Raw genomic sequence first — 21,561 nt, 5'->3', positions numbered from 1 at the left:
CTGCATTCGCTCCTCCTCTTCATCGCCTCAGTCTCCCTCTCCCTTATCTCCAGCCACCCTGTTCCTCCTCTTCTTCTCTGCTTTACCTGCTGACCTCCCCGCAGATAGCACCCCCAGGCAGGAAGGATCGTCAAGGTGGTGTTAGATTAACCTCAGTGCTTCTGGTTCGCTTATTGTACAGTCAGAGGGGAGAAGGGGTGCTCTTTCAGATCCCAGTTCTCTGGGGGTGTCAGGGGTCAGGGAAGATAAAATCCAAGGCAGTCTGGGTTTGAGTTTCAGTGGGGCAGGAAACCCTGTCTTGCTTTCTATCTTTTTTTCCCTCCTTTCTTTGTCTTATTTTTTTTTTAATGGAAGGAATCTCAAACCTGATGCTCTTGTCTTCCTTCTGTTGGTTTTGTGTGTCACTAATTTGTTCACATGCAGGCTGGGAACAGCTTCTCATTTAGTCCTCCTCCTCCCCCTTTGTGCCCCCCAGCCTGAGAAACTGCTGATGGCAAAAAATACCTCCCCTACACGCCCAGGCAGAATGTGTCCCTGCCATCAAGCCTCACCCCCAAGAACCAGCAGGATTTATAGTTCTTGGTTGTTTTGTCTACATTTTTTCCCTTAAAAGAAAAAGGGTCTTCCTACATAAACTATTCATGCCCAATGCTTATTTAGCAGAAAATAGAGATTCCAGGGTTGGAAACATCTGGCCTTCCTGGTGGCTCCAGAACTAATTGATGCCATCTTGAGTCCTTGAGGATGCCTGCTCCTGGGTCCCGTAGTCCGTCTTAAGGGTCTCCTACCCTCTCTCCATCTCAGCAGCCTCTCAATCCTCTGTGGCCCTGGACAAAGCCCTGGCCCTGATCCTGAGAACCCACTGTGGAGGCCTGCAGAGCCTCCACATTCCCACCCTCCCAGGGCTGGGGGTGTGCTTGCAGTGCCCTTGGAACGACAGTCCACTCCTCCCACCCTCATACTTCCTCAGCTCCCTCTCCCTGTCTTTAGTCCACAGGATTTAGGGATCACATTCCCGTAGAATCCACCCTTCTCCCTGCTCATCAGCATGGAGACCATGGTGGTGGGTGGGGGAATCCTATTTAGAGGGGTGGGTATCCCAGAAAACCTGGCCTGGCAGCTCAGGGCCTTTGAAAAGGAAGTCAGGCTATGAGAGCCCCCTCCCTGGTCTGTGAAGTAGGGCCTGAGGCCCAACCTCCCTCAGGTCCCAGGAGGCTCCAGCAGTCTATGCTTCTGAGATGCTGAGATGTAGAAGAGGCAGTGGGCCATGAGTATCAGGGCACAAGGGGGGTGGTTTCTTGCTGCTCCACCTGCTCCATACCTCCACTTTCCCTCCCCAACTTGGTCAAGGTACCTCTTCTTAAGGTGCTAGCTTAGAGGCCACTTCCACCCTTCTTACAGGTTGCCTGAGAGCCTCCTGCCCAGACACCTCCTTAGACCCACCCACATACCCATTCTGAGGGTCACTCAGAATGGCCATTGTTCTGCAGGCTGGGAAAGAACCACCCAATGTTCTTGCCTCCGGGCACAACCGGAAATGTGCTCCAGAAGCCAGGCCATCTCTGAGAACAAACGGCAGGCCCTTTGGGGCTGCCATGACCACAGGGTGCTGGCCCCAGTCTGGTACTGAGAGCACAGAGAGGGGCAGGGAATAGGCCTCAGGCACTTGCTCCTCCATCAGGCCCACAGTCTTTCATATAGATGGCCTGATAGAGGTGTAGGGGAAAGAGATTTCCATCTCTAAGAGGCAGCCAGACATCCTGGCCTCCTCTGCCCTAGCTGGGTGGGTGGGAGATGCTGAGGGCTGCTGCTGGGCCCCCGGCCCATCTTGACCACCCCTTCCCTGCCCTCTTCTATGTGGCCTCCACCTCCCGGGGAGTCCGATTGCGCTCAGCCTGCACCCGGCTCTTCACCTTCTTGCCCAGTTCCATCCCCACCCAGCCCTTGCCCTTAGCCTGCTTGCCCCGGCTCCAGGAGCCTGAGTGCTCCCCAATGCCCCTGCACCACACGCGCTCACAGTATTCATCCACCCGGGGCAGGTTGGCGAAGCCAATGAGCTGCAGGATGTCCTTGTACCAGGCCTTGGGTGGGGCAGAGGCCAGGCCTCTCCGGACTGGGGGCTCTTCTTGCCTTGGCTCCAGAGGGAACAGGCTATCCAGCTGCGAGGCCACAATCACCTCCAGAGCCAGGCGGACCACAGTCTGGGAGAAACCGTGCTCCAGCGTTGTGCAGGTGTAGGTGCCCGCATCGAGGTGGCTGAGCCTGCGGAACAGCAGTCCCTGCTCCGTTTGCAGGACTCGCTCATCTGTCTTCACCTGCCAGGCGGGTGGGAGGGCATGAGGGGGCATGAGGGGGCTGTGGGGCAGAACATGTACCATCAGCTTCTCCACCTGCTGCTTTTCCAAATTTTCCATCCTTGGAGCCCAGTGCTTGGGTACTTCCTCTGCCCATTCCCCAGGAGGGGAGCAGCAGCTTGGCAGGCTTGGCCTCCTCTAGACTGTGAGCTAATTGCAGGCAGGGCCTTTCCTTCCCATGGCCCAGAACAGGGCCTGCAAAGGGGGATTTTCAAAGGTTCGACTGACTGGTTTCTCCCCTAGTTGAAGCTCTGGGCCACCAATCTTGGCCTCAGAGGGCCCTGTCAAAGAGGGTATCTATTTACTCAAGAGAGGGGCTGGTAGGGGTCTAGCCCCAGGACTGGGCTTTATAGAACTTCCCTCCTTACACACACACACAGGCACACTCGACCTTCCTGTCTTAGTCTGCACTGTTCACTGCCCCCACAGTGCGAGGCCAACAGCCCCAGCCCCGAGTGGGCCAAGTACCCATCACAGCATGGGAGGCGGGAGTTCTGCTCTGATCCCAGCCCATCCCTGGCCTGAACCCTGTCTGGGCTTTCGTCTGTGCATCTGTATGTTGAGGGCGGACTGCGTGGGCTGTTAGTGTAGTGTAACTACATCTTGTTGCTTCCCCCTGACCTCGGTAGTCTTCTCAGTGCCCAGCCCAACAGCTGGCCCCAGGCTGCCTTCCTCCCCCACCCCCATTTCCAAGCTGGAGGGTGAGCCCCTCTTGTAATGACCTCACTGCTACCCCTCTCCTTCCCTGTAAGAGAGCAGGTTCCTCACCCTGCCCACCCATGCCCCTCCTCAGGCTGCAGACTAAAGCCTTCTCTGGGGTTGACAGACCTTTCTGGAGGGGAGAGGAGAAGGCCTAGGCAGACAGCTGGACTCCAAGGAGGAGGTGTGGGGCTAGGCAAAAGGGGGGCACAGGCCAGTTGTCAGGGACCCAGGCCTGGGGCAGAGGAGGTCCAAGCACCCACGAGAAAAAGACTCCTTCAAAAATGAGCCATGTGTGTTAGCATGGGGGACCTCCTGACCAGCCCAGACTCCCTCCCTCTCCTCCATCTCTGCTACCCTCCTCTCAGAGTGGGGAATTTCGGCCACATCTGCCCTGGGCATTCCCAGATGGCAGAAATAGTGGCACCTCCTTCTAGGCACCCCAGGGGCGTAATATACAATTTTCTTAGGTTGATCTTGGCAGATTCCCTCCAGAGTCCCTCCCTTGGGCTCAAGGCTTGAGGTTCAGGGAGAAAGGTGACCTCAGGACACATGGAGACTGGAGGCAGGGTCCTCACTCACCCGGTCAGGCCTCTCATCCCCTGGCCTCTGCAAGAACCAGTGCACAGCAGCCTGGGGAGATTTGGGCAGGCACTCCAGGAAGGTGCTGTTATGCTCCATGCCATAGACCGTAGTAGCTGCCACAAGTCCCGCAGCCTCCTCTGGAGAGAGGTGAAATTTGGCTCAGCTTGGGAACTATGGGACCCAGGCTCTGAGAGCCACCAACTAACTCCCACAGCCCAGGACCTAGGTGTCCATCAATCCCCTAGCCAATCACTGTGTCCAGACCCTGCACCCATGTACTGACATTAGCTGTACAGATAGAGAAACAGGACTGTTTGCTACAACAAGAGCAGTGTGAAGCCACACTTCGTAGGGGTTGAGCCCAGGCTACAGGGATGAGTAAGGGTCCTGATAAACTCGGCCAGTGGCCCCACACCTGCTGCCACTCACCTTCCTGGCTCTGGTCCAGGCACTGCAGGGCAGGGTTGCCATGAAGGATGTCCTGACGGCGGAACCGGCGCTTGCTGGGGTTGGGGCGGTAGCGGGTACAGGAGGCACCATCCCAGGCGCAGTATGGGTCCCGGGCCAGGCAGCACTCCGCACAAGCACTGCCATAAGTTTCACACTGGTGCAGCCGCAGCTGAGCCACACCCAGCTGAGAGCCCACATACAGCATTTGCTGGGGAAGGACACAGGTAGAGCCTGAGGTAAGCCCAGCCTTTGCCCAGAAGTAGCCAGGCTCTCAGCCCTCTTGGGTTTACCAAAACCCCTGCCACTTGCAGGAAGTCTTCCAGAACCTCTTGGATTCATTCACAAAAGTAAGTTTTATCATCCACCTGCTATATGCCAGATCCTGTACTAGGACACAGAGGGGACAGGGCAGAACTGGAGTCTTTTCTCCAAGGTTCTTCTCCAGGTTCTCCCTGCTGCCAGCCTTTGCCCTCTGCCCCAGTGGCCTTTATCCTGGCTTGCCTCTGATCTTAGAGGTGCACCTTACTTTAAGAAATCCCAGAACAAATGTCAGGATTTACCCAAAGATAAACTGAAGCAAATAAACTTGGGGAGATGGTATTTTCCATTTGCAAAAGGGCACACAGCAGTCCTTTAAAAAGTGTCTCCCTTGTGTTATCTAAAATCCGGATTTTCTTTTCAAGTACATTTTTGCCTCCTTAGGAACAGGCCTTTGTGTATCTCCCCTTAGCTGAACACATCCTGGCTTATTCGGCACCTCCCAATGCTCACTGGCTTCCTGAATGTGAATCTCTGCTCCCAGCTGGACTCTGGACCCTTGTTGCAGGGCCTGATTAGGCCTGCTGCTGCATAGCATTCCAGCAGGCCACAGCTGTGCTCAGGAGGCTGCAGACAAAGGGGCACAGGAGGGATGCATGGGGAGGGGTGGCAGTTGCTCTTACCCTTTTGACAGAGATCTCCATTTCAGTGATGGGTGCTGGCATCTGGGGAAGGAGCAGGGTTTCAATGTGAGGTGGGGTGAGATGGAACCCTCCGTTGCATTCCTGATTTCAGCCTCCTCCAGCTACTGAGGTGGAAACCACCCAGCTCCCAACCTGGGTCAGTGCACCCCTGGCAACTAAGGCTGCATGGTCTTTACCAGATATCAGGCCACAAGAAATTTCCCCTTAGCCTGGTGGCCTCTAAGTAGGAGGTTGGCTAAAAGCACAGAGCTCCAGTGCCTCCCAACACAAACACACAGCACTGTTCCCCAGCAAAGAGGCAGATATCTCAAATCACCCATCTCAGGTCCAGGAGCCACAACAGTCCCTTAACAGAGATGACCCCCTGCCTGAGTCTACAGCAGGGCTAACAGAACCCTTCCGGGATTGGGGTCTCAGCTACCTCTTCACTATGACTTGAGCTCAGCAGAACTCTGTCCAGGGGCACTCACCTTGGCCATCCCTCCCCGGGCACCCCGGGGCACTTGCAGTTCACAACTTAGCAAGGCCTCTGCAGCAGTGTGGGCCACACTTTCAGCCCCCAGTCTGCAAGGTCAGTAAAGAAAGGCCGGCTCCCTCCTGGACTCACTCCCGCTTTCCTGTAGCCAGACCCAGACCCTCCCATCAGCCCCCCTGCTCACCTTAAACACCTGGAGCTCCTCTAGAACCACCTCCTCGGGCTCAGCCGAGTCTCCGGCCTGGAGGGCAATGACTTTGAGCACAGAGCCTGAGTCTGGGGCAGGGGGGAGGGGTCAGGGGGAGAGGAGGGGCAACCAGGCCCCACACACCTCCCAGGTCTGGCCATCCCAGTTCAGCTCTCCTACCAGTCCCCAGGAAGATGACATCGTAGGTCCCATCCTCTGCCTCCACACGGTCTACCACAATCTGGAGCAGCTGCTGGGCCAGCTGTGTCTTGACAAGGACAGGGCGGCCACGCTGAGGCCGCACAGGCCGGAACATGAGCGGGTGGGCTCGGACAAACTGTAGCACCTCATCCGGGTAGTCCTTGGTGCTGCCAAAGGGACGTCCTGGCTGCGCGGTCATCTTGCTGGGGCACTGCACAACCCCAAAGGGAATGCCTGAAGTATCCTGGGATGGCACACTCCTCCACCAGCCCCACCAGGGGGACCGCTCTCACTGTAGAGGCTCCTTAAGCAGTCAGGGCTCTCTTCTGCCACCACAGCCCACCCTGCTCAGGCCCCCTGGAGCCCCAGCTCAGAGGCTTATGTGGGGCTGCATGTTTCCCTGGCCTGGCCCAGGCAGATACTCACCACGCCAGGGCGGGGAAAAGGCACCTTGCCTCCATAGGGTCCCCACTGGTGCTGAGGACCATCTCTGTGGGCAAAGGGCCCATTGAAGACCTTCCAGATGTCCGCCATGTGGTACACACAGACAGCAAAACCCTGGAACACGGTACTGCCGAGCGCAGACAGGGACAGTCAGGCCAGGGTGGCAGGAAGGATAGAGGGTGACAGTCCCTGCAGCAAGGAGAGACTCCAAAAAACAAGGACACCGTGGCACAGACAAAGGGAGGGAGGGAGACAGAATAGTCACGGAGTCACCAAATCCAGGTCAAAGGCAGGGACCCATCACAAGGCTGGGTTGGAAAGCAGAGGCTCAGAAGAGGGGCTGGGGGTGCGGAGACTGGTCTGGGGTGGTGGGGTGCAGGGAGGCTGGGTGTGCCCACCTGACAGCACTGAACAGTGCGTACACCTCGAGGCTTTTCCCGGCCTTGGGCCACAGCAGGAACACGTCCTCTGGACACAGAAGAGGCACAGGCATCATGGTGACCACCAATGCCCCACTCACCAGCTCTGAGCCCTCTCCTCCCCAGCACCCATTCCTGCCCAGCCACGCCCTTACCCAGGTGGTCAAAGTGGGTCTCGGCACCACCAGGGCCAGGCACGGAGCAGACCAGCCTGGCCTTGAGGAAGGAGCTCCACTTGCTCACCAGAACGCGCTGGCCACCGGCGTCATTCTGGGGGTGCAGCCAGAGTCAGCCTTGGGCCCCATGAGGATGGGCCCCAGCTCCTGCCCCTTCCCCTCACCCACTGGGAGAGAGGTGTGGATGTTGGCTTTGCATCCTTGCCTCAGTTTCCCGACTGCTGTGGGGGGAACAGGTCTGGGAAGGGGAGGTGCAGTCAGGACTTGGACCTTATCACCCCTTTACAGCTCTCACCACACAGACACGGCCCACGCGGCTGACAGTGACACGGCCGGGGCTGCCATCAGGTGAGGGGACGGTCTCCGAGAAGAAGAAGTACACCTTGTCATTGTCCTGGTCGGAGTTGTCAGGGATCCGGGTGGCCATCACAAACCGGGGGTCTGGGAGGGTGGCATCAGCAGGGAGGGGCCTCTCAGGAGAGGACGGGGCTGAACCCAGCGGGGAGGGGAAGAGGCACAGGGACCCCCACTGGAGGCTGGTGTCCCAGGGAGTAGAATGGTCTCTCCTCCCCACTCCAGCGTCTCCTCTCCTTCCAGTTCCAGGGCAGACCCCAGCCAGCCTTGCCCTCAGCGGGCCTCACCATTCAAGAGGCTCTGGTCAGAGTCAGAACGCAGGGCTGGCCGGGAACCCCCACTTCGGAAGATCATGGGCTCGCGCCCCAGGAAGTCAGCAGTGAGGCCCGTGTACAGCGCCCCGTCTGGTGGGGTTGCAGAGTCAGGGGAGGAGGGCCAGGCCCAATAGCTGGGTCTCATCCCTTCCCAGTCCCACCTTCCCTGTCCCCCCCTGGCCTGGGCATCACCCACCTACAGAGGTGCTGGCAAAGGGACGGCTGGGCTCATGTGGGCACCGCCCCCGCCCACTTTCCATACTGGAAGGCTCCAGGTGGAGCACATGCTGCGGGAGGGAAGGAGGGGCAGGGTATCACCTGGGAAGGAAGCACCAGTCCCCACACCCAGGAGGGCTGTGGCCCTTGCGTGCAGCGGGAGAGTGGGGGGTGAGTGGAAGGCACCCACATTCAGGCCTCTCTACTGCGGTCACTCCCCAGCACAAAGGCGCCTTTCAAGCTCCTGCCCACTCTGTCCCTGCCCAGGCTCAATGGGAAGCGTTCAGGCAGCAGGGAAGAAATGTCATGGCTTCCCGTCCCTCACGGCCCCACCCAGGCTCACCTCCCCACGGTGCCCAACTGTAATGAGGGTGCAGGTGGGCTGGAAGGCCCCAGTGCCACAGGCCAGCAGGTGGGTCCGGTTGTAGGGCTGCAGCAACCGCACGAAGTTGGCACACTCCGTCTAGTGGGGAGAAGGAGGGTTGGGCCGAGGAGTGACAGGGGTTGCTTACCCTTCCTTAGCCCCCCCAGGCTCAGCCCTGTGTGGCAAATCGACTCCAGGGAAGGAGATGAGAGTGGCATCCTTTACAGACTTTCGGAGAAAAGCCCTCAAGATCTGTTTCAAATGCCCCACAGCAGGCCCACCTGGGGGAGCAGCTGCAGGCTATCCTGGGGGTCAGGGTCTGGGGTCGGTTGGCTTGGGGGACAGTCCCTCCCAACAAAACTCACCAAAAGATCTCTTCCCTTGCGAACACATTCCTCCTTCTGTCCTGGCTGCGGTGGCCACAGGACCTGAAACACAGCCTACCTGACCTCAGGTACTCCCCTGACCTCATAGCCTGTTTTCCCATGCAGAGGTGCCCAGCTCTCAGACAGACCCTCTCCCTGTCAGTCCAGCTCACCTCCCGGGAGTCTGGCCATCCCTGGTCCAGCCGCAGAGAGTAGAGAACATCACGGCCCCCCAAAAAGAGGCGGTCTCGGTACTCATCCAGGTACATAGCCCGGAGGTCCAGGGAGCCCCGGGGGCCCAGAAAGATGGCAGAGCGGTTGGAAGACAGGAGGTCTAGGAGGCAGAAGAAAGGCAGGTTGGGCTTGCTGCCCCACCTACTTCCCCAGCCAAAGAGTGGAGATGGAGGGTCCCAGCTGTGCATTTACCCCTCCCCGCCACACTCACATCTGGAAAATGTTTCCATCCACAGGGCTTCTGGAAGGCTCTCAGGACATGGCTCCTGGGGGTGGGTGGGACAGGAGCTCTGAGCCCCCCACCCAGCCCAGCCTACCTGGGGCCTGTCTCCCCTCCTCTATTCTTTAGCGCCATGATCTTTCAGCTAACATCTTCCCACTGTCCCATCTGTTCCCTACCTATTCCCCAGGGAAGATGGACCCATTGGCAGAAATTATGGCAGCAAACTGGGCAAGTGCCGGGGGAGACTGGAGGAAGGGTGGGTGATCTGGGCAGCGTGCAGGGCTGACTCAGTTGCAGAAGCAGACAGGCTGGAGAGAGTGTTGCCAGCAGAACACCTGGCAATGGCCTAGGTGCAGGAGAGGCTAGGTATGGCCAGTCAGAGTTCCAGCCTCCAGTCCAAGGTTGTGACTGAAAATGGTTTTTCCCCCCAGTGACACTGCCTGTCACAGCTGCAGAGATAGGAGGGTGGCTGTCTGGGAACATTAATCCCAGGACGTGAGGATCCTGATATGATTCCTTGGGTTTGGCTGGGGTGGTGGAAATGATGGGCGGGCAACACGGCAGGTGGTAGGATGTGCTGAGGAGGGGCACTGACCACCCTTAGGAAGGCTCAGAGTATCCTATGTCTTCCTGACAGTAGCACCTTGACCTAGAACCCACACCATCCCAGAACTCATCAACAGCCTCTTCCAGGAAGCCCTCCGTGGCTAACAGTACCTTGGAGAACCTTCCCTATTTTGTGCTTTTCTGATAGCCTGACCTCCCAAAACTATAGCTCCCAGGGCAGGACCACATTCTCCCTCAGACTCCCCAGGTGGAACAGTGCCCCTCTCCTCAGGCTCTGCGGAGTAGGCCCATGTCTCCCCTCTCAGACTGTGGTTCCTAGGAGAGGGCGATCACCCCTATGGATGCCCGAGAAGAAGAATCTGCCAGGAGCCTATGTCTCAGGGACGTTTGCCATGGACCGTCAGAGGAGGCTGCAGCAGGGCACATCGAAGCTAGAACAGAGGAGCCTCCTGGGCCAGATGGGCAAAGAGGAGGCTGAGACCCTCCCTGGGCTGTAAGGAGCCTCTAGGATTAAGGGAGCACAAAAAAGCCAATGTTGGCAAGTGGGATACCAGGGTGGGGGAGATTCCTCCCCTCCCTGTGGCTTGGGGACCACAGGGACAGGATCTAGCCCCAAGACCCCACTGACCTCCCTGGGCAAAGAGCCCCAGCTGAGCCCAGACAGACCCTACAGACCCGCCCTCTCTGTGTCCTCTCCCCTGACGTCCCTCTGTCCTCCTCCTCCTCTCTCTCTGTCCCATCTCTATTGAGGTCTCTCAGGGTCTCCACCTGTCTCTCCCCCTTTCTCAGCAGCCCCCCTCAGGTTTTCCCGTGTGTGTCTCTATCTCTCCCACTTCCACCTGTCCTGTCTCCCAGGACCTGCCCCCTCCCCTGCCCTCATGCATCCCCAGCACTGTCAGTTGCAGGTGTGACCATAAAGCCCTCCCCAAGGGCTGTACAGGGGGTGGCCCCATCCCCTCCAGCTGGCAGAACAGACTGCCCAGGGCTGGTGGGGGTGTGTCACAGAGCCCCAGGGCACCCACACACATGCACACAAATAGGGCGCGCAATGGCCAGTACCTCGGTAGGAGAGCTGCAAGCGGGGCACACTGGGGCCGGGCCTGTGGATGCCCCCACAGAGCAGGGAGCCCCCCAGAAGGCAGCAGATGGCCCAGGCCAAGGGGGCCATGCTGGGGAGCCAAGGCCACTGCTGCTGTCTGTGGAGCTGGAGCCGCGCTCAGTCCTGCTGGTTGTAGTTTGCTCTGTTGCCACCAGTCAGCCACTTATAAGGCAGTGGCTCCGCCCAGTCCTGGGCAGGAAGGCGGGGAGGAGGAGGGAAGTGGGAACCCTGCCATCTACCTGCAGCTTCTCTCTCCGCTGGCAGCCAGCACGGCTGATGCCTTTGTGTCAGATTGGCCAGTCCTCCCAGGAGACTCTTTCCCAGCTGGGGTATGGACAGTTTGCACAGGGAGATGTTCACAAATGCAGGTCCCCAGGCTCCAGCAAAGTGATAAGTAGGAAGACAGCCTGGAAAGAAGATCAGGGATCAGAAATCAGAGGTTGATGGGCTGGAGAGAGGTCTGGCTGGGCTCTGCTTTGATCCCTGCCCCTCCAGTGTTCCTGGCAGAGAACCCCTCCCCCTCTGGCCCTGTGCCCAGGTCTCCAATACCAGGGTACTCCAGACCCTGAAGCCTCAGCCAGGCTTTCCAGCTCCCCTGGCAGGACTCAAGCTCCTGGGGGATGGGATGGTCATTCTCAGCCCAAAGTGTTCCATGTCCTGGGCAAGGGCTTGAGGTCTGGCCACATTTCACAGATCTGGGATTGGCACTCTTGTCTAACCTCTCTCACACCACAGCCCTTCCCCACATCTACCAGCCCCCATCTCAGCTCACTGGGCTGGCTTTGGGGTAGGGGACAGTATCGACTCCATGCTATGGAAACCCCACTGCCCTGTCTCCCTCAGGCCTCCAGTCCTTCCAGAGACCCAGGGCCCAAAGTGTCACTGGGTCAGTAGTGGGTTCTTCCCAGAGACCCCATGCCCTACACACCTATGATCCCTCCAGAGTTCACTCCCCCTGTCCTGAACTCTGATTGAGGGGGCAGGAGAGACATAGAAGAGGGTCAAGTAGGAGATGAGGCTGAGGGGCTGAAGCTGGGGTGAGTGAAAGGACTTCCCCATGCCCCCGTCCCAAAGCAACTCCTTCCCCTTGTCCCCCACAGCTCCCATCTCACCCTGCCCCAGATCCCTACACTCAGAATGTGAGGCCCTGGGCACTAAGAAGATTTCAACCAAAGTTAGAACTCCCAGGATTCTAGAAACTTCTGAAAATTGAGCCTCCCAGATGGACTGGCCTAAGCCCTCAGATGGTGGTCAGGAAACTTGGGGCGGATACTCAGAAAGGGAAGGGCCTGGCTCAGGACAGATAGCAGGCTGAGAACAGGTCCAGCTCAGCCCTGCCCCTTCCTGGGACCCTCCTTTGCTTCTGGGGCTCCTGGGAGGTACTGGGACCTCACCTACCCTCCCATGTCATCCCTAGAAGGGAAACAGTTGGCCCCTTGAGTCAGCATGAGATGAACCCAGGGACCTACAACTCTGTGTCCCTGTTCCCATCTCTCCCCAATACATATGGGCCTTCTCCCAGGTGGGTGCTGATCTGGAAGTGGGCAAGGGGTTGCTCTGAGAGGCCAGTAACTGGACTCAGCTCACTCCTGCCTCTGGCTCTGTTGGAGAACCTTGGCCAAGGCCCTTCCTTCTCTAGGTCTGTCCCTTCCTCCCAGGGCCAGGGACAAGCCACCTTGGGTATAACAGAGCTTTATAAACTGGTGAGAGGTTCTTGTGCAGGGGCTGCTATGTTGGTGGTTATATCCTGGGACCTCGGTGGGGTGAAGCCCCTCTGCTTCCATTTCCCTGAGGAGATTTTTTGGCACACAGCCCAGGCTGAGGGCCAATATTTAGTGGGAGATTGAACTGGACAGCCCTTCAGCCAGCATGTGGCCACCAGCTGTGGGCAGGAGGCCCAACCACTCTTCAGCCTGCCAGCTCACTCTGGGGGTCTCAGCTTGGCCAGACCCCCAGCTGGGGCCACAGGGAGGCCTGGGTCTACTGGGGTAGGGCGTAGGGGGCAGCCTACTCCACATTGCAGAAAGAGCCTGTGGCAGGGGCTGGGAGCATGAACTCTGTTAACTTGTGTGGCCTTAGTCAGGTCCTTTCCTTCTCTGGGCCTCAGTTTACCAGTCTAGGGAGGGAGGTAAGGATCTTCTCTAAAGGCCCCTGCTTGCTGGCTGCAGATGAGAAATAGACAGTGAGTGTCCCGAATTTTCAGATCAATAGGCCCAGCCACAGGTATTGTGTGTCATCTAGTGGACACAGAGGGAACTGCAGGAGGCCCTAAATCGCTGTGTCAGGCTCTGTGCTGAGCAAGGGGCCAACCGAGCAGAAACCACAGCCTGTGGGGAGGCAAGTAGTAACCAGGCAACCACAACGCAAAGAGGCAGGGGCAGTGGGAGAAGTTCCAGTGATTGTTTCTGATGGAGAAAATCAAAGGAGGCGTTATGGAGGAAGCACTATCCAGCCCTGAAGTAGAGGACAGAACCCAGAAAAACAGGCAGAACTAGACGATATATGTAGGGAGCAAAGTGCCATGTGCTGGTGAGAGCTTGGGAGCCCTGGACTGATATGCGTGTGATGTACGTGTTCATGTAGCAGGTGCCACCAGGTGGGTCACAGCCTAGCTTCTCCCAGCTAGAATTCTGAGGTGGCTGTGCCTGGAAGGAATGAATGTGCCCAGCCCCTTCCCCACCAACCTCATTGATGGAATAGAGATATTAGGACAATGCCATGGGACCCGCCCCTTGCTGTGCTTCCAGAGGGTGAGTCTCCCAGTCAGCCTTCCCTCATAGCTCCTATCCGCTCCTCACTCTCCCACCGGTCCCTGTTCCCCTGCAGCTGATGGAAAGAGAGCCAGGAGGTGGGCAGGAACCCACTTCCCCTACTGCCCCTTCCTGACAGTTCTCACTTCTTGACCCCGGCACACATGGCCCTTGATTGAGGCAGCACTCCCCCAGCCCCCCAGGTGCCCTCTGCAGCTGGCCCAGACGTCCTCCTGTCTCCTTCAGAGAGGGCTTAACTCTCTTCCCCTCCCACAATCCCATCAGCATCCCACATGCCCTGGGTGTCCTCAGCCTCTCAGGTTCTTGTCCTCCTCTCTGCCAATAACCTCTCCTCCCCCACCACAGCCACCCACCCTCCATGTCACCACCAATGAGGATGTGACCTTCTGCATGTCCATTTGGAACATCCCTTCCTCTGAACACCACCATCTGCACCTCAGTACCCCCACTGCCACAGTCCTTCACTCGGTGGAACCCATCTTCCTACCCCACCCCCCAGCTAGGCTCCATGGCCCAGGGCTAGAAAGAGGCCCTTCCAAACGCAACCCAGAGGCCTGCTGCAGCATACAAACCATCGCCTAAGCCCCTCTTTCGACAACCTTCTCTGGACTCCACTCTCCCCTCAGCTCAAGCCCTGTTCCCTGGGTGTTGCCCACACACGCCATCTCTCCTGCACCTTGGCTCACTCCTTGGCCTCTGCAGGAGGCTCCCACCCCACTGCTCCGCTTAAGCCCTCTGTCCAGGTGACTAATGCCTCAGGATCTCCAAGTTCCCCAACCCCAGGGCCATCAGCTTTCTTCCATGCCTCCATCTTTCCCTTCCGGCTCCAGGGCCCATCACTCACCCAGGGTCTCCCACCCCCAATGGCCATGTCTCCTCCTGACTGCCCATGTGGGATACCACCTCTCTCTATGAACTCTCTCCCGGGGACCTTATTCATTTGTGACCAGGGCTGGGAAATTCCTAGCCTGTGCTTCTTGCTCTGATGACATCTAAGTTCACAGCACTCACTAGGTTCTTTCCATTAGCTCCTGCCTGGCTCTGATCTTCCCACCAGCATCTCAAAGGCATCTCAACTTTGGCACAGACCAAAAAATCTCCATATTTCCTGTGATTATTCCGTCAAAAATGCAACACCTGAATCTAGTCTTGAGGAAACACTAGACAAACCCAAACTGAGTGAGATTCTACAAAATAACCAGCCTGTACTCTTCGAAAGTGTCAAGGTCTTGAAGGACAAGGAAGGACTGGGAAACTGTCACAGATTGGTGGAGAGTGTGGAGGCAGGATGACTAGACTCATATTCATGTGATCACTCATCAGCTCCTGGTCCAGGAAAGGGACTTTAGTAGGGTAACTCACAACATTTCTGTAAGGTCTGCAGATGAATTAGTAGTGTTGTGTAGCTGTTGATTTTCTGGGGTTGATCATTGTCCTGTGGTTATTCAAAATGTTAACATTTAGGGAAGTTGTGTGAAGTGTAAATGGGAGTTCTTTGTACTATTTTCGCAACATTTTTGCAAGTCTGAAATTTCAAAATGAAAAGAAAAAACAAAAAAAAACATGAAAACAAAAGTAACCTCCACTTCCCAATACCCCAAGCAGAACCTGTGCCTCCCCCAGGCTTTCATATCTCAGGAAACAGGCAGTTTGGTCAAAAATCTAATTATCCTAGACTCCCTACTTTCTCACCCGTCACATTAGATCCTTCAGCAAGTTCTGTCCCTTCTCGTTCCAAAATGTGCTCTGCGTGGTGCTGACAACACCAAGCCAAGGGTTGAGATCCCCTTACAGGTCATCTTTTAAAAAAAAACAAAATGTGCTCTGAATCCATGCACCTCCCCACCCCTCTCACCCGAGCATCCCACCGGGCCGAGAACCATTAGGCCTCATCGAGAACCTGCCTCAGCCTCAGGCCGGCTCCTGACTTTCCCACAACCCCTTCTCCCCTCCGCAGCCCTGAGAGCACCTCACCACTCCCATCTACTGAGCTTCCCACGGGGCCTGGCACTGTCCACTTCTCCCTGAGGCTGCTGGGACTCAGGTGCCAGACTAACACCGCCTTTCTGTTCCTGAGACTCTCCGAGTCTTTCCCCATACTGTCCCATGGCCAGTTCCCTGTGGTTCTTCAGGCCTCACTCAGTGTCACCTCCTCCAGGAAGTCTTCCCAGACCACTCTCTCTCATGGGGCCACCATGCCTCTACAGTCTCCATTCCTAGCCTGTGCTGGTTTCCTCACCGCATTCGTCTCCTTGTCTTCCCGAGTCAATTATAAATTCCATGAGGTTAGGGACTGGGCCTCATTGGGTACAAGGTAGGTGTGTGAATAAACTATTGAATGGTGCACTGGCTATTGGTGCTGTCCACTGTGGCCCTTCCTTCTCTCCTGGGATGTCATCCTTCCTGGGTAACTCTGGGTGTCTGTATAGGTCCCCAGTTCCCTAGCTCTCAAGGCTAAGGGGACCTCTCTCCCCTCCTTCCAGGTCTTTCTAGGGATCAGGCAGCTCCTGCCAGTTCTGACCTCCATCAGAGGCATCTCTAGAATTCCAAGACCATGTCTGGAATGCCAGGCTGTCTGGGGAATGCCAAGGCTGGGGCACAGGTGCAGAGGCCATGGGGTAGCTGGGCGGAGCAAGGACAGCTGCCAGCATTCTGGCTGGAGCCTGGGTGCCAGTGGCAGCTGTCCCTCCTGCAAGTGCTACTGCTGACACCTCCACTTCCTTGCAGCCCCCAAAGACCCTCTCCCTCACAGCTTCACTGTTCTTATTGCAGCTCTGGCCTGGACACCCCTGCTAAGCTGAGAGCCACTAGGACTTGGGCCTCCATTCCCTGTCAGGGAGGGAGATTGGGTCACTGGAGACCAGCCTCTAAGGTTCACAGGAAGTAGAAATTTGGCCCATCTGGACCTCCATCAGACAGAGCTCTCAGCTGGAAGCCAGGTGACTTGGCTCTACCCCAGATTCATCAAATGACCTTGACAGGTCCCTGCACCTCTCTTAGCCACAGGGTCCTCACTTGTGGAATGGGTGAGGGGAGGTAGAGCAGACTATATGCCTCTCAGTCCCTGGGGGTCAGTGTTGCTGGTGGGAAATGCAGGTGAGTAAGCAGAGGACCAGAGCCGTGGGCCTCAGAGTCCCACAGGGCCCAGCTCTGCTCTAACCAGAAGTAGCTGGGGCTGTTGTGCCCAACAGGCATCCGGGGCAGCTAACTGCTCTCTCCAAGTAGAGGACCCCCAGGTTGCCAAACTGGCTTACTAGGGCAATGGCCTCAGGAGCTTGTGACAATGCAGGGTCCTGGGCCACCACAGACTCTAGATGTTGAATCACTGGAGATGGGGCCTGGGCATGAGCAGTTATACAGAGCACTCAGCGGGGCAGAGAGCCTGGCAGTCCCTGCTCTAATCTGATCCCTCCTGCAGAACAGAAGGCTGTGCAGAACAGTGGTCAGGGCACAGGCTCTGCAGCCTGCCTGCCCGGGATGGGAAAGGAATGGACCCTGGGGAAGGGTCTGCAGCCCCCAGGAAAGTCAGAGCCAGACACCAGGCCTCCAGGGAGCAAGGCTTTATTTGCATTCCCCAGGACAGGGCTGGGAGAGGGAGTCAGCGAGGGCCAGGGGTGGAGGGCACACCCAGGCTCAGGTCCTCTGGACTCCAGCCCCCAGCCCCCACCCCAGGGCCTGGCTGGAGTCAGAGGGTGGGCATGAGCAGCTCTTCGTGAAGGTCAAAGTCTACTCCACGCCCTTCATGAACTCCAGGAACTCTGTGGAGAGAGGGGCAGGCGTGGGTCAGAGGTGGGGGCTGGGTAGGGTGTGGACAGCAGGGGACCCAGCCTACCCACCACTCACCATCGTAGTCGATGCGGCCATCGTTGTTCTTGTCGCCATCCTTCATGAGCTCCTCGATGTCGTCCTCTGTGATGGTCTCACCTGTAGCCTGCAGCATTATCTTCAGCTCCTCCAGGTCGATGTAGCCATCAGCATTTCTGCAGGGAGGTTGAGAGGAGCCTCAGACCCCAGGGTATGGCTGGGGGAAGGGGAGGAAGTGGCCTACCCATGACCCCAGGAGCAGGGCAGGGGGCACTGGGAGATGGGGTGTCCCTCTCCCCATCACACAGAACAGGAGACTGCGGCCTTGGGGTTGCTAGGCCTGGAATCTGATGCTGCTCCCCTTTCCCCAGCTCTACTTGGGGTCAGAGGTCAAGGGTCACACGCTCACTTGTCAAACATACGGAAGAGGTCAGACAGCTCCTCCTCAGACTTTCCTTTGCTGTCGTCCTTCATGCACCGAACCATCATGACCAGGAACTCATCAAAGTCCACGGTGCCGCTGCCTGGGGATGGGCAGCACGGCCATTAGAGAGGCCATGGTCAGAACCTCAGGCCATGCCCTTGACACAAACCTATGTTCTCACCCCGTCCTCCCACCAACTCTGTGAGGTTTGTGTGGTCAGTATGCCCATTTTATACATGGGCCAGCCAAGGCTTAGAGAGGGAAAACAGCTCGTGGCTGAACAGAGCCAGGATTTGAGCCCCTGGGGGGCAGAGGCAGAGGGGCTCACCATCCTCATCCACCTCGTCGATCATCTCCTGCAGCTCCTCTGGTGTGGGGTTCTGGCCCAGCATCCTCATCACCTTGCCCAGCTCCTTGGTGCTGATGCAGCCGTCCTCGGCGCCCAGCACAAAGATGTCAAAGGCTGCCTTGAACTCTGTGTCCGATGGTGGCAGGGGTGGGGGGGATGCACAGAGCAGCCAGGGCTCAGCAGCCGGGACCATGAAAGGCTAGATCCCTGGGGCCACCTGCCAACCTGCCCACCTCCCTCTGAGCCCTCTCTGAGGTCACAGCGAGAGGGACGCCAGCCTCTGGTCTCCAGTCTGGGGTACTCTCCCAATAAGGGGTCTCCATGCTCCCCCAGCCTGGCCCTGTTGTCTCCCCACATGTGCCATAGGGGGCACTCACCATTTTTCTGTTCTTCTGTCAGTTGCTCTACCTAGAGAGGAAAAGGGGTCTTAGGACTCAGACTCAGGGCTTAGCTGCTGTTGAGGAAAGCCACCCATTCCACGGGGGGGAAGACTTAGGCCAGAAGCAGGTCGGCTATTCCCAGGTCACGGAGCAGAGGTTCCAGTCCTCCTTCCCTGCCCACAAAGCCCTGAGATGACCCAGCTGGCCTCACTGAGGCTGGGCTCAGGGCCAGGGTGACAGGTGTGCACCCCTTCCAGGGCCAAGGTGACCCTGAGTAACAATAGTCAGTGACCACTCAATGGCCTTTTGGAGCCCCCCCCCCTGAAACCCAAGTTGGGTGGCCTAAGGGACAGCTGTCCCTCAGGTTGGGACAATAAAACCAGTTTGGGGTAGGCAAATCCACCCACTGTAACCTGACCAGGGTGGCCACTGGGCTATTTTTAACTGGGGACAAAGTTAAACCTGGTGATTGTTCTGGGGACTTTGGCATGCAGGGGGTGGGGCAGCATTATCTGGCCCCCTGGCCTGCTGGTGCCTCAGGAGCCAAAATTAGTCCCCAGCCCAGCCAGGCCTTGTATGGGCACTAGGCGGCAGGCTCCCCCCTCCCTTGCTCCATGGACTCTCATAGGATAAGCAGGGACACCCCCAGAGCCAGCTGTAGCCCTTTCATGCCCAGGAATGGGGCCACATTCTAGTGGTTGAGGGAGGGGCTCCCCTGGGGACAGCTGTCTGTGCTAGATGTCCTCAGGGGTTGGGGTAGGTCACCCCCACCCCTGGGATGGAGTAGCATCTGAAGCCCCTCAGTGACCCTAGGAGGCTGCAGGGACTTGGGGTGAACACTCTCCAGCCCTCGCTCCCTCAGCCACACCCCCAGCTAAGCCAATGAGCCCTGAGCCTGCCAGACCCAATGGGGGCTGGGGCCCCAGTTCTCTGTTCCTTCTTCCTTGGCTCTCCCCCAAGCCCAGTCCTTCCCTGCCTTGAAGTCAAAGCCCTTTCCCCAGCCCAGGATTCAGGCTCTGCTGCCCCCTCCTCTCAACCCCCCTCCCACCCTCCAAAGCATCTTCAGCCAGTTAAGGGGCTGGAGGAGGTGGCAGATTGTGAGTGTGTGAGAAACAGAATGTGAGAGGCAGAAATGGGGGGTGGGGACAGGGAAATAGTGACAGGGACTCAGAGGACAGGGGTGTGACAGACCGGAACAAAGAGATGGAAAGAGACTCTAAGGCGGGCAAAAAGATCAAGAGACCAGAGAAACAAATGCAGAGAGATGTGGCTGAGAGACAGTGACAGAATACAGACACTTAGAAACAGAGGGGGAGACACGATGCTATAAGCTGTGACCTCCTCCACATACCCACCCTGACAACTCCTCTCCAGACCCCTCACCCCTTCTGCATCCCCAAACACCAGACCCACCGTCCCCTTGAGGGCCTGGGTTGAAGGTATGAGACCTCTCCTGGGTCCCCACTTCTCTGGAGCAATTTTGCCCCCTCATTCTGAGCTGAGTGAGCCCCAGTGGGCCTGCCCACCCCAACTGTGCCCAGGCCCATCCCTCACCGCAGCCTTGTAGATGTCATCCATGTCGGAGGCTCACAGGACAGGCTGCTGGGGTTGCCAGCGGCCCTCCAGCCCTCGGCTTAAATAGCCCTGCCCAGCTGCATTCCCAGCCCAGCCCACCCCTGCGTGCAGTATCCTCCACCCCCTCTCCCGTCTTTGTGATCTCAGGCTGGCCTGAGTTCCCGTGTCCTCTGCCCAGGGCAGGGACCAGATGAAAGGCTGCAGGGACCAGGTCTCTTTCCCTCTGTCCCCCATACTCCCCAAGGGACTTCCTGAAAGGTTTCTTGAATGAATGAAAATATGAGCCTAGGACAGGAGCTACAAAGTAGTGGTCCCCAGGCCAGGCCCCTACATACAGTAGCTTAACCTCTCACCCAACCAGAAGGGTGGGCTCTATTACCCCCACTTTCCAGATAAGGAAACTGAGGATCTCGGAGGGGTGGTGACCTGCCCAAGATCTGGCTGACTTGGCAACCCCTGCCTTAAGCTAAACCTCTCTGGAGTGGGGGGAAGAGGGAATATGCAAGGAGAGGCTAGGAGTGTAGGGTCCTACCAAGAGAAGGCTCAAATGCCAAGCCTAGCACATGATACTATGGAACTGGAGGAGAAAGTCACTGATCCATCGGAGGACAGGGTGGTCTTGAGCATTTCAGCCAGAGGTGCAGGAGACGCCATGCCCCAGACCTTCCATCCATCTCCCTAGGGAGACCAGTGCCCACTTTGGGCTTGAGTCAGCTATACTCGGTCGTTTAACAAACACCCTACAAATGCCCCATCTGTACCAGGGTCTCTTCTTTCTCACCCTCCAATTGGGTTACCACCTCCCTCTTCTAGGTCTGTCTTCCCCTGGGTTAGGGCTTCCTTCCCCCATTCCTGCACCGTAGTTCCTGGGTCCAGGGCCAACCTGTCTACGTCTACGCCTCCTTTTGAGCTCTGGAAGGGCACCATCTGGGGGTGCTGTGTCCAAAGGCCAGCACATACTCTGTCTCTCCACCTTTCATACAGAGCCACCTCTTGATAAACACACCAGCTCCCTGCAGTGCGCACTACTGCGTGCTGGGCACTGCGTGAATGAACCCACTCAACTCTTCAGCTGCCCCATGGACAGAGATCTCTGAGTCCTAGAGAAGTTCACAACCGGCCCAGAGTCACTCTGGACCCTGATGCTCAGGCTCTAAGTACAGAGCCTACCTTCTTCAATCCTCTCCTTCCCTACAGGGAATGAGCCCAACAACCAGGTGAGGCGCTATTACTGCCTCCCTGTTCCGGAGGGGGAAACAGAGGCCAGGCGGATCAGTGACTTGCTTCGGGTAGCTCCGGAGACGAGGGGCCGGAGCCTTCTGACCTCCCTTCCCGAGAGGCGAAACCCAGAGTTGTCACCGCTCGGGACCTCAGTTTCTCCCCAGCTGTGCGGAACTGGCGGGCTGCGCCACGCAAGTACAGATTACGCGTGCGAGTGGGCCCGCGCGGCCCGCGCATGCGCGCCTCGGGTGGCCGCTGTCAATTACGCGCGAGGGGCGGGGCGAGGCGAGAGCTCGAGAAGGCGGCGGGGCCAAGATGGCGGCGCGCTGTGCGGTGGGGGTGGCGGCTG

At 57.7% G+C, this 21,561-nt stretch overlaps 2 protein-coding genes across 2 annotated transcripts; both read right to left on the bottom strand.

Annotated features, from left to right (window-relative positions):
- Positions 1 to 1,737: 1,737 nt before the first annotated feature.
- SEMA3G (sema domain, immunoglobulin domain (Ig), short basic domain, secreted, (semaphorin) 3G) lies at positions 1,738 to 10,757 on the bottom strand. The gene is made up of 16 exons (XM_008572557.1): positions 10,649 to 10,757; positions 8,739 to 8,899; positions 8,566 to 8,628; positions 8,180 to 8,299; positions 7,817 to 7,907; positions 7,594 to 7,710; positions 7,248 to 7,393; positions 6,932 to 7,046; positions 6,756 to 6,825; positions 6,340 to 6,484; positions 5,893 to 6,124; positions 5,710 to 5,801; positions 5,030 to 5,071; positions 4,068 to 4,296; positions 3,636 to 3,775; positions 1,738 to 2,315 (listed from the first exon to the last, which is right to left on the bottom strand). The coding sequence occupies exons 1-16, from the start codon at positions 10,755 to 10,757 to the stop codon at positions 1,854 to 1,856; spliced, it is 2,334 nt and encodes a 777-aa protein (XP_008570779.1). The 3' UTR covers positions 1,738 to 1,853.
- A 6,247-nt stretch (positions 10,758 to 17,004) lies between these two features.
- TNNC1 (troponin C type 1 (slow)) lies at positions 17,005 to 19,994 on the bottom strand. The gene is made up of 6 exons (XM_008572574.1): positions 19,971 to 19,994; positions 18,414 to 18,444; positions 18,016 to 18,162; positions 17,673 to 17,787; positions 17,303 to 17,439; positions 17,005 to 17,217 (listed from the first exon to the last, which is right to left on the bottom strand). The coding sequence occupies exons 1-6, from the start codon at positions 19,992 to 19,994 to the stop codon at positions 17,186 to 17,188; spliced, it is 486 nt and encodes a 161-aa protein (XP_008570796.1). The 3' UTR covers positions 17,005 to 17,185.
- Positions 19,995 to 21,561: the final 1,567 nt, after the last annotated feature.

This window comes from Galeopterus variegatus, unplaced genomic scaffold, assembly GCF_000696425.1.
Source record: "Galeopterus variegatus unplaced genomic scaffold, G_variegatus-3.0.2 Scaffold806, whole genome shotgun sequence".
NCBI lineage: Eukaryota > Metazoa > Chordata > Mammalia > Dermoptera > Cynocephalidae > Galeopterus > Galeopterus variegatus.
The sequence above is the reverse complement of the archived record's forward strand: the minus strand, read 5'-3'. Positions and strand labels throughout refer to the sequence as shown.

What these genes read in the sequence shown, in the direction of transcription:
- SEMA3G (XM_008572557.1), bottom strand. Translation starts at nt 10,757, where the DNA reads ATGGCCCCCTTGGCCTGGGCCATCTGCTGCCTTCTGGGGGGCTCCCTG. An exon ending in TGACCAGAGCCTCTTGAATG is followed by an intron (nt 7,394 to 7,593) that starts GTGAGGCCCGCT and finishes CCACCCTCCCAG; the next exon opens with ACCCCCGGTTTGTGATGGCC. An exon ending in TGGAGATCTCTGTCAAAAGG is followed by an intron (nt 4,297 to 5,029) that starts GTAAGAGCAACT and finishes GTCCTTCCCCAG; the next exon opens with CAAATGCTGTATGTGGGCTC.
- TNNC1 (XM_008572574.1), bottom strand. Translation starts at nt 19,994, where the DNA reads ATGGATGACATCTACAAGGCTGCG. An exon ending in GACAGAAGAACAGAAAAATG is followed by an intron (nt 18,163 to 18,413) that starts GTGAGTGCCCCC and finishes CATCGGACACAG; the next exon opens with AGTTCAAGGCAGCCTTTGAC. An exon ending in CTCTTCCGTATGTTTGACAA is followed by an intron (nt 17,440 to 17,672) that starts GTGAGCGTGTGA and finishes ACCTCCCTGCAG; the next exon opens with AAATGCTGATGGCTACATCG.